Raw genomic sequence first — 18,019 nt, forward strand, 5'->3', positions numbered from 1 at the left:
TAGAATCACATGTAATGACATGTGCTCTCCCTCCTTCTAGCACATTTTCATTATATTCCCTCTTATTAGAAAAAAAAAAGAGAAGAGATATAAATCCACAATGCTTGAGAAAAAAAGAAAAAAAAAAAGAAAGGATCAGAATAAATAAATAAATATAAAAATTCTGCAATCATATGATAGTGTGGCTCAAGAACTAGAGAAAGACAAGACCAACATGTGTAGCCAATCATATTGTATAGCTCTTTTCCCACATTTCATGTTCCTTTATCCCCAAAAAAAAAAAAAAAAAAAAATTAAAACACTAAAAAGAAACTGTTATCTTTTAGCTAACTTCAAACTTTTTTTTGAAAAAGAGCTAACTTCAAACTTGTCTTCCGGAATACGTAAATGTCCAATTGATAAGGATTCATGTTATAGATCTAACCAAAATACAGATGGTGTACTAAGTAAATGAATCTCTTATTCCTCAATGAGACATATTGATTACTGAGTAAGTGAGTAACCCAAAATAACTTTATCGTCTAGGTGTATTTTAAAAATCAAAAAAACAAAAAAACATGATTGTAATGATAAAATTAGTTATTTTTGGAAGGATAAAAACTTTAATGAGTAACTTAGTGGAATCCCACGACGGGACCAATAACCCTTTCAATTTTAATTTACTTTAGCTTTGATATAAGACAAAATGTTGGTGTTTTGTTTTTGTTAAGAGACATAATCTTGGTGTTTAGTGTGAAATCAAATCATATACTATATATGATCTAATTGATTTGACACCAATGCTTTGTAATTATTTCTGTTAATACCAATTCAACCATGATTTCGATCAAGCCATATGACCCATCATTTTCATCATATACAAATAAACCTATATATGTTATTATTATTTTTTTTTCAATAAAAATATATATAGAAGTAAACAGACGTGAGAGATCTATATACTTAAGATGTCTTTCAGATTGTTTAATATCCTTATAAACTTCATTTTACTTTTAAAACCTTTTCTTTAACTTAATAAAGTAAGCTATAGAAAGGTCGTAGCCTATAAATAAATAAAATCATATGATACATCTTATGTTTAATTTAAAATTTTTGATTATATAATGGTTCATAATTTTTTCTAGATCCGTGATGATTGTTCGTGGCACCAGATTTGAATGAATCTGATTTCAGAACGTTGGAACAACATCTCTGATCTATATAATCAATAAAAATAACTTGATCGTTACATCAAATAAGTTTGCCCTAGCTCTTCTAAATGTTCTTATAGATAAAAATTCTTTTAAAAATCAATACACTTACATAGTTACATGCGAGATATTAAATAAACAGCACATAAATCGTGCGTACTGTACTAAAAGCTCTTCAACTTTTTCCTCATTCATGATTACAGAGAGAAACCAAAAAAAACCATTTTGAATAAACAAACTCCTTAATTAATCTATTTATTGATCATGATGGCGATGATCGATGATGCATATAAAGGAGATAATTCACAGCTCGTGAGCATATGCTCACATGCTCGAGCATATAGCATCAGATGGCAACCAATGAGTATTTGTAATAATGTTGTTAGTTTGATTATTTGGAATATTTAAAGTAAATCATTTCTACTTGCTAATTTTGTTTTTATCAAGCTAATTTTATTTCTGTTATAAATTATTAATATGAATATAGATTAAAAAATATATATACTATTTACATTAGGTCTAGCTAGTTTCGCTTACGTAGAGTAAATAAATAAGTTAACACTAATAACCAAAGCAAAATGAACACTACGTACTAGCTATTGATCAGATCAGAGTTGTGTTAGTTTCAACATGCAATTCATGAGAGTGGCACACAAAAATCGTATAAACCGATCTCGTTTTGAGTTATAGAAAAATTTATGGATGTCTTCCATCAGCAACCATGACGTGATACTGCTAAAACAATACAATTCAATTAGTTAACATAAAATAATTGAATTTTATTAATCCAAGCAACGTCTTTGGAACAAATCAATGTATTTTGTTTTCGCATACTTGTAGTACTGTACATGAAAAAGTAAATCTTAATAAGAAAGAATCAGATAATATAGTTAATTATGTATTCTAGCAGTAATTAATTTCTATTAAACGTGCGCAACAATTTTTAATTAGATTAAGAAAATGCGAGTTGGACGGTAATGCGATCTACATATATTCTCTTGCTTACTGTGTTTTCGCTGACATCAATTTGCTTATGAAAAACTAAAATATGAATGATGAAAACATTGGATACCCTTAATGACCATAAGGATCGAGCTTAGCCAAGCGTCGCTTGTCGTTAAACCAATAAAATTAGAAAACCAGATGTTGACAAACAAAACAATTAAGAAATATAGAAAACCAGATAATGGACACCCATACGTGGTTCATTTGTCGTTGTATATTGGGAATCATTGTGTTTATTTTTACTCTCTATTACTTACCATAGAGGGTATCGTTAGACCAAAACAATACAAATGTGATATTATGCTTACATAAATAATTGCTAGAACTATTATTATGTTTTATTAATATTATTATTATTATTATAGGTATCTAGAATATCATCGTTGTAGTGTCTGAATATTTCTTTAAACAAGTAGATATATTCAATAAATGTGAAATTTCTCCTTTCAAACATTTTATGTTGTCTGAAAGTTTTCTTGGCTTGCTTAGAAACCTATATATTCCTTTTAAAAAGATTTGACATATTACATAATGATTTGCGACGTTTTGTGTATTATATTTTACACCCACTTTAGTAATTAATTATTTTTTTGTAAATTAATTTTTTCAATCTAAATGCTTTAACTATTTAAGTGAAAAATTAGGCTAAACAACCATTTAGCAGACGTCACGTTCGATTCTTATATATAGTTCCTGCAAGTGTGGGTGGATCTATTTCATCCAGCACACCACCACCAACAATAAGTAAAGGTACATATATATGCCTTGAGATATTAATTACGAGAATATCACACTTTAAATTAATTTTCTCATTAATAAATTTAATTATGTATAAAGTATGTTCCCCAACTGGAGGAAAAGGTGATTATCTCCTTTGTTTTTTGTTTTTAACCCAAATCTTGTTATTTTTATTTACCGAGTTAGATACCCCCAACAATTATGTTAATGATGTAATAGCACCATAATTACCAGATAATTACTACTCATTTCCTCCTATTTGAAAAAATTTAACTCTCCATTTCCTCTTTTGTCGTATCTGATTGGGTCAAATGTTGCGGCCAGCAGTATTATAAGGAGAAATGTCTTTTTGAAATAATGCATCATCTTGTGAGTGTTTTTATGAAACAATTATTTGCAAAAGACAAAAAAAAAGATTGATGTACTTATTACTGCGATTATGTCAAATCGTAAAACAAAATATTGCAAGCTGCTAGGATATGTATTATGCTATGTGATCAACATAGATTTATAAAAATGCGATCTTGCTATAGTATTTGTGGGTATGATGGCTTTAGTTTTTGAGTCGGGGACAAATTTTTTCAATTTTCTTGTAATGTGTTATGAATATATATATATATATGTACTTGATGTTTCTCTAAACTTATTAATAGTACTTTTGCTATATTTGGTCAAAGGTTTGAATTAACAAAAAAAAAAAAAGAAGAAGAAGAACCGGTTCGATTGATTCAAGAATTTGGGGAGCCATACATGTCACACGGACCGTCCGGTATGGAGAAATGTGTATTCTTCGCCCATGTCGATCGGTTCGGCGGGATTTTGGGGACCGCATTCATAATAATATTCCCAAGTCCGGTTCCGTTACAACGCCCGTTAAAATGTATTCGGCGTGCTTAGCTGGCAACTGTAACGAAAACAGCTGGCATGGTCACACTGCACGTGGCTTGCGTCGTGCTATGTTTACTATTTTGCCCCTATTTAGCGTTTCTGTTTTCTTCGTTTTGAAATTTATGATTTATTCAGCTACTGTGTATATAGCAGAACCATAGGGGGTTAATATAAATGGTAAATTACATCAGATTCCAGACCATTGATTTAAAAGTTTTTAATAAATGAATATTTGTCTTATTAATCTAAGAAAATAAAAAATTAATACTAGTAGGCTTTTGGAATGAAGAAGGGCCTTTAAAATTGCCAGCTATCCCAGCAGTAAATGAGCCTTCTCTTTTGCTTTATTTTATTTATTTATTCCTATTTTTCTGCTTTTGTTCTCTGTTGTTCTTTTACTCTCTCTTACAAGTACAGTATAAATAAATATGCTGTCTTTTAGTTTTTTTTTTCATTTTCGTCTGAATGTATAATCGAACATATTTTTTTAACATAAATCAAATGTATAATAAATTATAATGATATATAAGACTGTTTTATCCTCTATAAAATACTAATATTTAGGATATGTAACAAAACTCAAAATCCTTAAATTCATTTTTTCTTTTTTTTGGAGCCAGCACCCAGCAGTACTAGTAATGCTATACACATGTCCCAAAAGACGTTTTTACCCTCAATTTTGCTGTCTCTGACTCTGCTGATGCGTCGGTTTAAATCCGAGGTGGCATTTTTTTCATTTGAAGCTGCATTAATACGAGTACTGTTACAATGCATATGAATATACTATCAGTTTATTTTGTACTATATAAGTTATAGCAATTTTTATGACTCCAATTCTCAAATCGTCTTTTATCTTCTATAACACGACGACGCATGATCTCATATTTACCCTCCAAAAAAAACCATACAAAATTATCATTTTTTTTTTATTTTGACTTTTACGAAATCCGTATAAAAATTCGTGGTCGGCAAACACAAGTTTCATCCAGATTCTGTTCAAACTTTAAAGTCAACCATACATATAGACACACACAGTAGTGTCATATAGTACTGCTATTACTACTACATAAATAATATCTAAAAATTTAATTTTGAAAAAAATTACGGTAGTTTTGTAATTAGCGACAAGCAGCCGTGAAAGACACGGAAGGATAAGACAGGCTCGTGATTAACAAACAGAGAAGCTGAATCACAAGAAGATCAATGTCTTAATCTAACTATTTTTTTTTTTTTTAAAGCAAAACACAGAGAATTAGTCGGTTTAACGGTAATCTAAAATTAAAAATTATGATTTGATTTGATATAATTCACCATTCTTCTTCTTCTTCTTCTTCATTCTTTCATTCTTCCGCTTTCCTTTTATATAACACAAGATCCCTCTCTTCTCTCTCTTCACTTAACTCTTTCTTCTTCTTCCTTCTTTCTTTTAGTCTCTCTGTTTGATTTAGATTTTGGTTTGTAAAAAAGATGTCGTCACATTATAGAAGACATTCTCTAGAACCTTCCATTACCGGTAAATTCCGAGATTCTTTGAGTTTCCAACGAGACGATGACGTCACCATCGACAAACCCGATTTCAGAGAACTCGATTTCGGTTCTCCGATGATCCAACGTGGCTACTCCTCCGCCGCTGCCACTCCCGCTGCTAGTGGCAGCAGCTCGAGCTCCTCTGGCTCTGCTTCCGGTAAACCCTCTGGACGGAGTCACTCCGGCGAGCTTTCCGGTTTGACCGACACCAGTCCGGTTAAACCCGGATCCGGTCACGTGAACCGGAGTTCGAAACAGGGCCACAGAAGATCCGCTTCCGCTGGAACGCCGTTGATTTATTCAGGTTTAGGTTTATCTCCGGTAAGCTCTCGCGGCGGCGGAAGCGGCGCGACGTCTCCGAACCTCGGCGTTTTACCTACCGGGAACATTTGTCCGTCGGGAAGGATCTTAAAAACCGGAATGGCTACGAGAACATCCGTTAGACACGAGACTCTATGCACAGGGACAGCCAATTACGGCCACGGAAACATCATACGCAGCGGTGGTGGTGTCGGCAGCAACAACGGCAAGACTAACCACGCGGCGACGAGAGCGGCGGAGATGAGCGACCCAGAGGAGGTGAAGAAGGCAGGTAACGAAATGTATAGGAAAGGGAGATACGCCGACGCATTGGCTCTTTACGACAGAGCAATCTCATTGTCACCGGATAATCCAGCTTACAGAAGCAACCGTGCGGCGGCTTTGGCTGCGTCAGGGAGGTTAGAGGAAGCTGTTAAAGAATGTCTTGAAGCTGTCAGATTTGATCCTTGTTACGCTAGAGCTCACAAGAGACTCGCTTCTCTCTATCTCAGGTATTAAAAATCTCAACTTTCGAATTTGGAAATCAGTTGTTTTGATCGAAAAAAAGGAGTAATCTTTTGATTGGTTTGCTGGTCTTTAAGATTGGGAGAAGCTGAGAATGCGAGACGTCATCTTTGTCTTTCCGGGCAATGTCCCGATCAAGCTGATTTCCAGCGGTTGCAGACGCTTGAGAAGCAGCTCAGGCTGTGTACGGAGGCTCGAAAGATCGGAGATTGGAGAACGGTCATTAGCGAAACCGATGCAGCCATTGCAAATGGAGCTGATTCGTCTCCTCAGGTAAGAGAGATCGAGATGTGGCATTGCCTCTCTTTGTGTTTTCCATGACCAACGAAAAGAGAACAATGAGGTTTTGATCTTGTGCAGCTTGTAGCTTGTAAAGCAGAAGCCCTTTTGCGGCTTCATCAGATAAAGGATTCGGATTTGTGTCTATCCAGCATTCCGAGATTGGAACATCGTCTTACTCAGTCACCTGCGAAACTGTTTGGTATAATATGTGATGCTTACGTGCTATGTGTTCAGGCTCAGGTTGATATGGCGTTAGGAAGGTGAGTTTCGAAATACTTAAAAACTTCGAAAGGTGTTTTTTTTTTTTTTTTTTTGAAGTTCTTTTATTAGTAGTGTTGTTTGGTTCTTGGGTGAGGGAGTAGAGATGATAGGTTTTTTGCAGATTTGAGAATGCGGTTGTAAAGGCAGAGAGAGCCATCACGATTGATCATAGCAATAACAATCATGAGGTAGTATCGGTCTTGAACAATGTGAAGAATGTGGCGAAAGCTCGTACCAGTGGAAACGAGCTCTTCAGCTCAGGGAGATACTCGGAAGCGAGTGTGGCTTATGGGGATGGACTCAAGTTTGATGCTTTCAACTCGGTTTTGTATTGTAATAGAGCGGCATGTTGGTTTAAACTTGGTATGTGGGAGAAATCCGTTGATGATTGTAATCAAGCGCTGAGAATCCAGTCTAGTTACACCAAGGCTCTTCTCCGAAGAGCTGCTTCATATGGAAAGGTTTAGATTAAAATACACTGGATTGGTTTCAAACCGAGTTTCTAAGTAGGTTACTTGACAAATGTTTGCTTTATGTTAAATGCAGCTTGGCCGATGGGAGGATGCGGTTAGAGATTATGAAGTATTGAGAAAGGAACTTCCAGGAGACAGCGAGGTAGCTGAGTCTCTACAGAGAGCAAAGACCGCTCTATCGAACCTGGGATTCAATAACGAAGTTGAAGAGGTGTCGACTTTAGATAAGTTCAAGACCGCAACATTACTTCCCGGTAATAAACGAATTAACTCACTTACTGCAAGTTTAAGTTTCAAGATTCCCTCTCTTTGCTAAACGTTAATGGTTTCTTTATTTTTTTTTTTTAAGGAATCTCTGTGTTTCATTTCAAATCATCATCAAACCGACAAAGCGAAGCAATATCTCCATTCGTCAACACCTTATGCTTACGGTATCCATTAGTACATTTCTTCAAGGTAAGAAAGACACTTGTTCTTCTTAGTTATGCTCAATCTTGTAAATTACATTGCATTTAGCGCCAGGGAAAAAAAAATGGCTATTGTTTTTTGGTATAGTGGAGTAATAACGGGGTTTGTGTATATATATATATATAGGTGGACGTGGAGGAGAGCTTGGCATTGGCGAAAGCAGAGAGCATCAAGAAAGTGCCAACCTTTAAAATCTATAAGAAGGGAGAGAAAGTGAAGGAAATGGTGTGTCCTAGTCATCAGTTACTAGAGGACTCGGTTACTCATTTCCTCTTATAACAACACATCTCTCTTTTTGTTTTCACGAGCGTAAATTGATTCAAAAGAGCCAGCCATTTGTTAATTGAAAATTTTCATTCTTTTGTTTTTGTTTTACTGTATTATCATCATATTGAAATCTGCTCCAATTGTATCAATCTGAGGAGAGTGCTTCTCACTTATATGCTGAAATGCCCCCATTAGTTAAATGGTTTTTTTTATTTCATCACCTATTTTGTAACTAATGCTTTCAATAAAACTAGATTTTAACTCGCGCTACACCACGGGACAATTTTTTAAAAATAATATTTAATTTATTATTATTATATTTAGTTTGCTTTGTTTAATTAATTTTGTTTGGATTATTAATTATTAGAACAATAATAAGAGAATTAAATACATAAATATGTAATTTATAATCTATGGTCTCATTAAGTCCCAATATTACCAATGATTTAATTGTTTTACAAAATTTTAGTTAAATTACCTGATTTAATATTTCTCATATTCTAATATTAGTAGTATTGACCAAATAATTAAATGAGGATTTAACCCATGTTTCAAGACCGAATTAATAATATTTTATATTTATACTAATGTTAATTCAAACCATCATGTATATATAGATATTCAGTTTCTAAATAAAATATATAATTAATTAAATTTATGTCCTCTAAGTTAAATATTTGCGAATATTGGTTTTCTAATCATTCTAAAATTGGATTTCGGTTTAGGAAATTTATTAATGTTAATATAATTATAGAAATTATAACTTTTTTTTTTTGACAAAACTGTTGTATATCATTTAAATTTGAGAGATTATAACATTCATAAAAATAGTTTTCGAGATTTAATAGGTAAAGTTATTTTTGAAAAAAATCATAATGTATAGATGTTGTTAAGATTTTTTGGTATTTGAGTTTCTCTGCAATGTTATTTATGAAATTGTTTTAGGGGTTAATGTTGTAAAAAAAAAATTAAATAAGTAAAACCAAAAGGGCATAAACAAAAATGTATAGATGGAAATTAGCGAATGAAATTAATGCCCAGACCCACACACATACAAAAGAACGTAAGAAAAAAATCATATATAGCATTATATATTTATATTGTACCAAGAACATATATAAACGATGACAAACGGAAGGTGGACGGTGACGGAAACGGAATTGGAGGAGGAACGAAGTGTATTTTAAAAACAAAACTAACCAGCGTTAACCTTTGTGCACATGTATTTATTAAGCCGTGCGCCAGAAGGTGGACAAGTAGGAAATGTGTTTAGAGGCATGAGATTCCCAATGTGATTCGTTAGAGTTCCAAGAAATTTCCAATCGTCACGGCATGATCCATTACGGAGCCAAAAATCATCATCTTCATCAAGATGTTCAATTTTGATCCTCCTCGTGTGAGTTTTTCTCTTTGGATCATAGTAAGACACATAAATCTCTTTATTTTGCCATGATACCGACACATAAATAAACTCACCATCTTCTGTCACATCACTCAAAAAGTAATTATCTTTCACAACAGGATCTTCTAGAGAAAATGGTATATCAAAGTCTTGGCACGACCATTCTGCTTTTTCAGTATCTTCAAGAACCCATAATCTGTAAGACGTTGATTCTGAGATAACCCAAGCTAGTTTTCCCTTGTAGCTCACTAGTGAAGGGTTAGGCTCCACTTCATCGTCGCACAGCATACAACTGTGCGTTTGGATTATCTTGAAATTTTCAGTCCTCACATCAAAACTCAATATTTTTTTCCCTTTCCCATCTATGCCAACAATAAACAAAATCCCATTGATGCATATCCCTTTACATGATAAAAAACACTTGGGAATATCTATGATCTGTCTCCATGATTCTCCAGCTCTCAATGTAAGAACATAAGTATCCTCAGTGCTGGCATATGACATGCTCAGTATTTTATACGTGTTTCCAATAGGATCGTATCCTAAATAGCTTTGTGAATACACTTGTATACCATGTCTGAGTTTACCTGTTTTGTGAAAAATAACATTTTTCCCCACGCTAGGATTCCAAACTACAACATGATAGAAATAATGGAAAGAGATCAAGCCATGGACCGACTGAAACTGAAAAGTAGGTGCGTATCTATGTACTTCCTGGAGAGTGAGATGATATTTTTCCACGTGAGTCGTCGTCGTTTCGAGATTAATCTTTTGCTGCGGAAAAGATAAGTATAATAGTTTGTCCTTTTTTTGGAAGCTTAGCATGAGACAAGTTGATGACTGTTTCGTGAATGAGTCGATGAAATCTGGATCGGAGGTGACAGACGCCCATTGCTTTGAGACGCATCGAAACCTCATCAAAGATTTTGGAGGCAGACTCACAAGTATCTCCCTCGTCAGATCGAAGGGAATCCAAAATTCGGGGTAGAATGATGGTCCTTGTGTTCTTACATGGATCTCTTTTGTCTTCTCTTCTCTTGTTTCCATGACTCCTTAGTAGCTAGTTTCAATATACTTTAGTTTACGCTAGCTGTGTCGTCGTTTAACAATCTTCGTGTGTGTATATATATATATATATTATATAGTAATCAGAAACTTATTCAATAATGTGAGATTTTCTTATAACTATTACATTTGTAAAAATTAAAGTATATACTTTTCTATCCATTTAGATGTTTTAAGAGAAATTTATTTACTGTTAGGAAAAAGAGGAAATTTATAATTGGTGAATCTAGTAAAATTGAAATATATACTATGAGCTAGTAAAGTAGTCATTGTTATGATCCTATATATTATATGACTTAGATATAAGATAATGAACACATGCATGTTGGCAAAAAAAAGAAGACTATATATATAATAAATATATTTATGACAAAATCTCTTAAATTTGATTTTTGAAAAGAAAACAAGATCCTATGAATGGGCTTTACCCAATATTGAATACACTCAAATTTTCATATCAAAATGTTTTTAAGTGTCATTTTGAAGAAAAACACATGTATATCATACATATATACTAAATAGATATAAAGAGAATATTCTTTTAGTGAAGACTGAACATATGTAATATGGAGTTGAGGTTTGTATAGAGAATTAATAATTAACTAGATAGTTACATGTGTTGTACAAGAAAAGTAGATGGCATAAAATAATAGATAAATTCTTATGAATACCTTTCTAAATGATATAAGATAATAGGGAAATTTTTAGAGAAATATCATTTTATATGATATATGTTCAAACTTATTTTTAATGTGAGATTTTTTTATTAAGTATTACATTTATAAAAATTAAACTTATTTTCTTTCTGAATTATATGTACGTATTTTTTTTTGTTATTTTGTTTATAGTTTTCTATACATTTAGATGTTTTAAAAGAAATTTATTTATTGTTAGGAAAAAGAAGAAAAAATTTCATTGGTGAAAATAGTAAAAATTAAAATATATATTTATGAGCTGGTAATTGTTATGATCCTATATATTAGATGGGCTTTTATGATGAACACATGATGGCAAAATAAATATCTATATATACTATTAATTGGGAAACACATTTAGGAAATTTAAAAAAAACAATAAACAAGAATATCATACAATGCCCATGCCCCTATGACATAGAAAAGCACATAACAAGGAAACAAAGTATTTGAGGGCAAAAAAGTAATTTTTTTGAGTAGAAACACGTTGAACCCAAAGTATTTGGACATAAGCTTATTCTGGCCTTATATATCGTAGATGCATGTCAAAACATGTAAGTTCTCGCAAACCTGTGAGTAAAATTAAATCTAAACAGAAAATTTGCAAATACCAACCATAATATTCGTTAGCCATCTAAACTCCAACAAATCAGGGATTCTAATCAAAACCGTTTTAGACAACTTACCATTCACCACAAACGTCACCATAGTAAATAATTGCCATATCTGTTCGTCAATTATTCATCCACAAAAAACGGAAAATCCAAACAACTTTGTTTCAATTATATACCATAACAATTCTATTGCCATAATCATCACCATAATAAATCATTTCCATATCGTAATTTAATCTGCTAAAATTATGTGAATGAGAACAATATTGATTTCAAAAACTTACCATAATATTAATCATGTTAAACAAAAACAGTTACAATTTTAATGCAATCAACAATCATCCTCTACCATATCTCTTCAAACAAATAAGAAAATGAAAACATTAACTGAAAATCTAGAATTGATTTTCCGAATATTCTACAATTACCACAATCGCAACAACTCATAACTAAAACTTCTATATAAACAAGAGAATACGGCATACATTTAAAAACACATCAAACGTAGAAAAATAGATCAGAAAATCACCTTAGTAGAAGAGATGGTTCCCAATGATGGTTTCACTCATGTCTACGAACTTAAGGCCTTCCAAACAACATAGAAAATAAGAGTTAACATTGTGTATACGCAGAAGCAGTATACCACATAAACTAGAGAGATTCTAGAGATGATTTTGGCTCATACGGTAGTAAGTTTAGTATTTTTAAAAAAACATTTGAAAATATTTTATATTGTCTTTGGTGAGTGGCGAATAATAGAGAACTTTCAACTTATAAGAGCCTTAGTAAAGTTCCGGGATAGCTATAATGTATTGTTAGTTTAAATTATATATATAGCTTAATATTTTTTTAATATTAGTATTGAATAATTATTTTCTAATGCAGATGTTGTTGGCCAAGTGCTTTCTATTGGTGACATGAAAAGTTTAGTGACAAACCGAAAAAGAGATTAGAGGTTGAGTTGCAAGACACAAGGTAGTGATAACAGATTTTCTCTCTTGAGAAAGAGCTAAAAAAATATTAAAGACTAAATATTTTCAATGCAGTGACCAGCGTCTGTCATTTACTTTGTGGGGAAAGTTTGCTGACAATAATTGGACAGCATGTCATGATGCAAATGATGCAATGGTCATTACAAGATTTTTTTTGAGTATAAAGACGGAAACCGTCAGAAGGAAACTATGAATGTTGTTTTCAAAGAACGTTTCAGAATTTGAAATAACTCGCTTAGAAATCGTTCATCAAGGTAAAAATATTTCTTTAGTGTTTTCTGTATTTTAATATTTTTAAGATTTAAAGTTCTACGTATTTTTGAATATATAACCTATACCACTTCTGATACTCGAGAAGGATATTACAATGGATGAAAAGATTGTCGAAGATGGTGTAGAGTAGTATGGTTTTTGTTACATAGAAACGTTTTTGTGATTTGTCCAAAAAACAAAAAACGTTTTTGTGAAGGAATGTCGTTGTATGTATTATCTCAAGGACAAATTATTTATCTTTATTGTTAAGATTATTTTGTAATAGGTTAATGTGGTTTTTTCTGTTTGAAGTATATCTACCGTAAGTTTATTTCAAAAATATTTCCATACTATTAAGAACTTTTGTTTTCTAAATAATTGTTTCCTTTTTTAGATTTTTAAAAATATCGAATTTAAACTATTTTCTTTAATTATTCTTTGTCAATCATAGACAATTACAAAACAGAGACAAGATTAAAAAGCAACACATTGAGATGAATATGGAACATGAAAAACTTACACGATGTATTCTTTATTCCACAACCAGTTTGTAAGTGTACTCATCTTAATGTAAAAAAACATAATCAGCCTAAAAAAAAAATTCGTATTAGAGTTTAGTAAACTTTAAAACCCGTAATTATTTAAACTTAAAATTGATTTCGATACTTATCTTCGATATCGTAGTCCTCAACTGTTTCATATCCTGACAAGGTCAATAAAACCCAGATTTAAAAAGAAGAACCGACAAGTATACAATGTAACTAGGTAACAACCCGCACTAATGTGCGGAATAAATCGATTTAAATAAAATTATTAGGAGTAAAGTTATAACTATTGAATTAATATATGTTTTTGTCAAACGTAATCTGAAATTAAAGTATTTTTTAATTCAAAGTTTCGTTTATTTCGTGTTAAAATACGGCTTACCCGTGAAATATTTGAACGTGAAAAAGTTTTAACATAGTCAAAAAAATATTGATATAATAATATTATTTATGGCAATATGTACTCTTTTTTACAATTTATTGAAACAAGACAAATGATTAAATAAAAAAAAGATATTTTTAAAATTTTCTGAAGTTTAATATGCATTTACATAAAATGTAAAGATATGAGTAATATTAAGTTCAAATTAAATTTGTATTTTAATTTGCTGATTTTTTTGTTACATTCATTTCTTTTTTTTTTGTTTGGGAAAAAATTTTGGTATATTATTTGATGAATAACTATTTTTACTAATAAAATTAGATGTTACATTTTAAATTTTTTTTTAAAGTACACATTAACAAAATATAGTACAAGTGAAAAAAGAAAAAAATAACAATATTTATTATTATTATTTTTTGGTTAAACATATAATGACATGTATTGTAAATAATATTACCAAATATGAGTAAATTGCTAAAAAGTGTCTGGAGATCTCCAGCGACGACACCTCAACATTTTTCTTAATGTGTTTCCCTATTAATATATAGGGGAATTTATAAGATTTTAATACAAAGAATATGAAGAAAACTTATTTCTAAAGGATCAACAAGTCTCATACCTGATTTACATTGGACAAATTCCACGTCAAGGCTATATTCAAACAAAATGCATCAATTAAATTACAAATAATTTTTTAACAAAAAAAATTACAAATAACAAATTAAACTGTTGGTTTAATTAGAGAAATAGATCCAACTATTAACTTACCAGTTCAATCGATTTCCAATAACATCAAAAAGCGCAGTTATTGTAGTGGTGGAACTGAGTTTGCCCTAGGGAAAACGGTTGACATGTTTGATGAATTAACAACAACTCTGTTTAGAAAGCTACCTTTTTGAAAAAAAAAAAAATTAAAATCTTCAAAAACAACAAAAACCAGGTTTAAAACAATCTGTAAGAATACATATCTCACATCGAAAATCCATTAAAACGATAGACAAAAAGTATGTGAAAAGGCAAATAATAAATTCAATTGTTAAACGAAATTGAAACAACAGTTCCAACTGTTAACTTACCTGTTCAGACAATCAGTACTCTAACTATGAAAAAGATATTGAAGAAGTATCCAGATTTTAGAAAAAAGGGAATATCGATTTAGATTCAGCTGCAATCGTATATGCTTCATTGAGAATAAGAGTCCAAGAGGAGTGGAGAAGAAGACCCAATTTTGTATGTCCTTTCGTTTCCTTTTCCTTCTCTTCTTTATTTTTTCCATTTTTTTTTCACAAAACACCTAATCACATTTCATGGATATCACGGCCCAGTTAAAAATCATACAGGCTCATTAACATTTTGTGGGTAATTATTTACAAACTGACCCAATAGGCCAATACTAACACTAATACCATTATTTTATAAAAAGTACAACAAAACTTAAAAAAAACCTATAATAAATAATAATCATACAATCCCAAAAATCTAAAATTAAACAAGAAATAGTTGGAGAAGAAAAAAATTCAAAATAAACCGCGCACGTTTTGACTAAAATTGAAATAAACTCCGCAGAATTTTTCTAGCACAAGTTCAAAATAAAAATTAAATATATAATATGTTATATAACAATTATAACTTTTAAACTAGATGAATCATATATAAATTAACAAGAAGAAAAAAGTCAATTAATTTTTTAATATTTTTATTATAACATATCATATATAAATATAATATATTTGTGTTTGTGTTACTCCATACAGGATGTCGAAAGTTCTTGTTTTTGCCTAAATGAATATTGGATCCAATAATGACCCAACTTTTTACAACAAGGAACCATATCTCCAAAATAAATTTGGACTTCAATATTAATGACACTCATATAGACTTACATAATCTTAAATTTTATAATAAACTACAATATAAAAGTTTCTAAACATTAAAAAAAAAGAATGTCCCCGCACTTACGTGCGGGTCTATCACTAGTATATAATGAATAGTACAGCATTAACTTTGATATGACAATTTTTTTTTTTGAAATAGAAAACAATATCCTGAAAATACTGCATAAATGAAATAATTATAAATATTTATTTAACCAATTTTGGAAATTTGAAAACATTTTATTAAAATGAAAAGTTTATCTTATGTTACGAAAGGGATACAACCTATACATTTTAGAGAAAAACATTTTTTTTTGGTAAGATATTACGTAAAATATTTTGATGGTTTAAAGAACAAATTAATAAACTAATTAAGGGTAAACATGAAATATAAAAATAATTATACATGTATCCAAACAATCTCTACAACTAAATCTCTACTATCCATAAAAGCAAATACAATTAAAAGATTTTAATTTAAAACACAAAATCTAGAATTATAGCATGGCATAGAATGAGTTCGATATTCCCAGAACTCGAAAATAAAACAAAAATCTTAAATTTCACTTGTGATCAAAAACATTTAGCCAAATACTCACACACTTCAAAAAAAAAAAAAAAAAAAAAAAAAAAAAATCCACTTGTGACCTAATAAATTTTCTCTTCATCCCTCCACTCAACATCCAACGTCCAACATTCCATCCCAGAGAGTATATAGAGAGATCGCTTAAAAGACGAAGACAGCTAAAATATCAAAAAATCTACCAGGAAATTAGGAAATATTAAATAGGAGGATTCTCACCAGACCAGATTGAATTAAGCTACAAACCAAATTGTTCTAGAATCTTGTTCCATCATAGAAACCCAATAAAGTGGAGTCAGTCCAAAATCAAGAAGAAAAGAGAGATTTTCATCCATTCTCAAAACAACATTTAATTATGTGGTTTTCTCTCTCCTGCACGCGCTTTAGAGTTTGAATTTCAATTCCCAAGTTGCTGCATTCCTAAATTGCTGACTGTTATAGGAAATTGTTGTATCTCCTCTATATAATGAGGCTTAATTCATGAATAAAAAATAAGTTTTGTTGTTGAGTAAAAATCAGAGAAGTTTCTCTCTTTCAAGATGTGATATCTTGTAATTTTTTGAACTCCATGTTCATGGTACGTCATATCTATGTTCATGGTTGGTTCAGACTTATCATAGATCCTTTCACAGATCTTTATGGCGTCTCTCGATCCATCTCTCTATCTATTTCTTGCTGGTGTGTCATATCCATCAAGTTGTCGATCCCCTTTGGTGTGTAATATCCAAAGAATCGATCCACCAGTATATCAGGAGTCTTCCGCAGCTCTTGTGCGACCATTCGCTCCACATCCTTTGATCCTTTAGACTTTACAGTCTCTTGGATGCAAAGTTTATCCCTTTCACCACCTTAGAGTGTCAACTCCTTGGGAGAATCATATCATCACTGATGCGACTCTTAGCTATGTTACACTATATCTATTAAGCTATGCTCTACAGGCTACAGTCCACACTATATGGAGGGAACGAAACGGTAGGCGACAAGGGGACACTCCAATCTCAGCCCCGCTGCTTCTCAAGAGGATTGAGACAGATTACTCAGCATCAATACTCAACGCAAAGGCAAATATGAGGCTGCATTGGCAACGTGGCTAGCATCAAGATAATATACTGATTTGTGACTTATATGTTCTAATGTTTTAGCTTAACTTTTTAAACACTCTTAAACAAACGCTACTGTAAAACGTTTTTTCGAATAAGTTTTACATTTTATTCAAAAAAAAATATATATAATACTCCCTCCGTTTCAAAATATAAGATGTTTTAACAAAAGCACAGAAATTAAGAAGTGTTTACTTTTTAAAAGTTCAACCAATCAAAAACAATACTGCATACAGTAAAACCTCTATAAATTAATAAACACTATAAATTAATAAATTTTGTAAGTCCCAAGTCGAGACAGTGTAAAAAATAACAAAATTCGATAAGATAATAAGATAATAATTTTTTTTGAAATTCTCATGTAAAATATGGTTCCAAAGATATCATAAATTAATAATCATGTAAATTTACATATATATATATATGCTGATATAGTAAAGTGTGTTTATCTTAAACCTCATATCTATAAAATAATTGTTATGTTGTATCTTCAAACTATAATGATATAAAATATTCTATAATATTTCATAAAACAGCTAAAACATTTAAAGTTTTCAATTTCTAAATATGCATCATTTACATTTTGATAGT

The 18,019-nt window shown here is 31.2% G+C and overlaps 2 protein-coding genes across 3 annotated transcripts; one reads left to right on the forward strand and one right to left on the reverse strand.

Annotated features, from left to right (window-relative positions):
- The first annotated feature begins 4,804 nt into the window (after positions 1–4,804).
- Positions 4,805–8,141, forward strand: LOC104792145 (TPR repeat-containing thioredoxin TTL4). 2 transcript variants are annotated; one of them, XM_087453656.1, is made up of 7 exons: positions 4,805–6,160; positions 6,251–6,446; positions 6,534–6,715; positions 6,838–7,177; positions 7,263–7,443; positions 7,539–7,645; positions 7,784–8,141. In XM_087453656.1, the coding sequence occupies exons 1-7, from the start codon at positions 5,289–5,291 to the stop codon at positions 7,934–7,936; spliced, it is 2,031 nt and encodes a 676-aa protein (XP_087309782.1). In that variant the 5' UTR covers positions 4,805–5,288; the 3' UTR covers positions 7,937–8,141. The 2 variants fall into 2 exon arrangements, 1 of the variants encoding a protein (XP_087309782.1); XR_015559337.1 differs by having other exon boundaries at positions 4,970–6,160; positions 6,827–7,177.
- Positions 8,142–8,913: 772 nt separating this feature from the next.
- On the reverse strand, positions 8,914–10,449 carry LOC147942901 (putative F-box protein At1g50870). Its single transcript, XM_087454078.1, has one exon. It carries the CDS (start codon positions 10,371–10,373, stop codon positions 9,120–9,122), a length of 1,254 nt encoding a protein of 417 aa, XP_087310204.1. The 5' UTR covers positions 10,374–10,449; the 3' UTR covers positions 8,914–9,119.
- Between the last annotated feature and the right edge of the window lie 7,570 nt (positions 10,450–18,019).

Source organism: Camelina sativa, chromosome 6 (assembly GCF_030686135.1).
Source record: "Camelina sativa cultivar CO46 ecotype springtype chromosome 6, ASM3068613v1".
Taxonomy (NCBI): domain Eukaryota; kingdom Viridiplantae; phylum Streptophyta; class Magnoliopsida; order Brassicales; family Brassicaceae; genus Camelina; species Camelina sativa.

What these genes read in the sequence shown, in the direction of transcription:
- LOC104792145 (XM_087453656.1), top strand. Translation starts at nt 5,289, where the DNA reads ATGTCGTCACATTATAGAAGACATTCTCTAGAACCTTCCATTACCGGT. An exon ending in CTCGCTTCTCTCTATCTCAG is followed by an intron (nt 6,161 to 6,250) that starts GTATTAAAAATC and finishes CTGGTCTTTAAG; the next exon opens with ATTGGGAGAAGCTGAGAATG. An exon ending in GTTGATATGGCGTTAGGAAG is followed by an intron (nt 6,716 to 6,837) that starts GTGAGTTTCGAA and finishes GGTTTTTTGCAG; the next exon opens with ATTTGAGAATGCGGTTGTAA.
- LOC147942901 (XM_087454078.1), bottom strand. Translation starts at nt 10,373, where the DNA reads ATGGAAACAAGAGAAGAGAAGACAAAAGAGATCCATGTAAGAACACAA.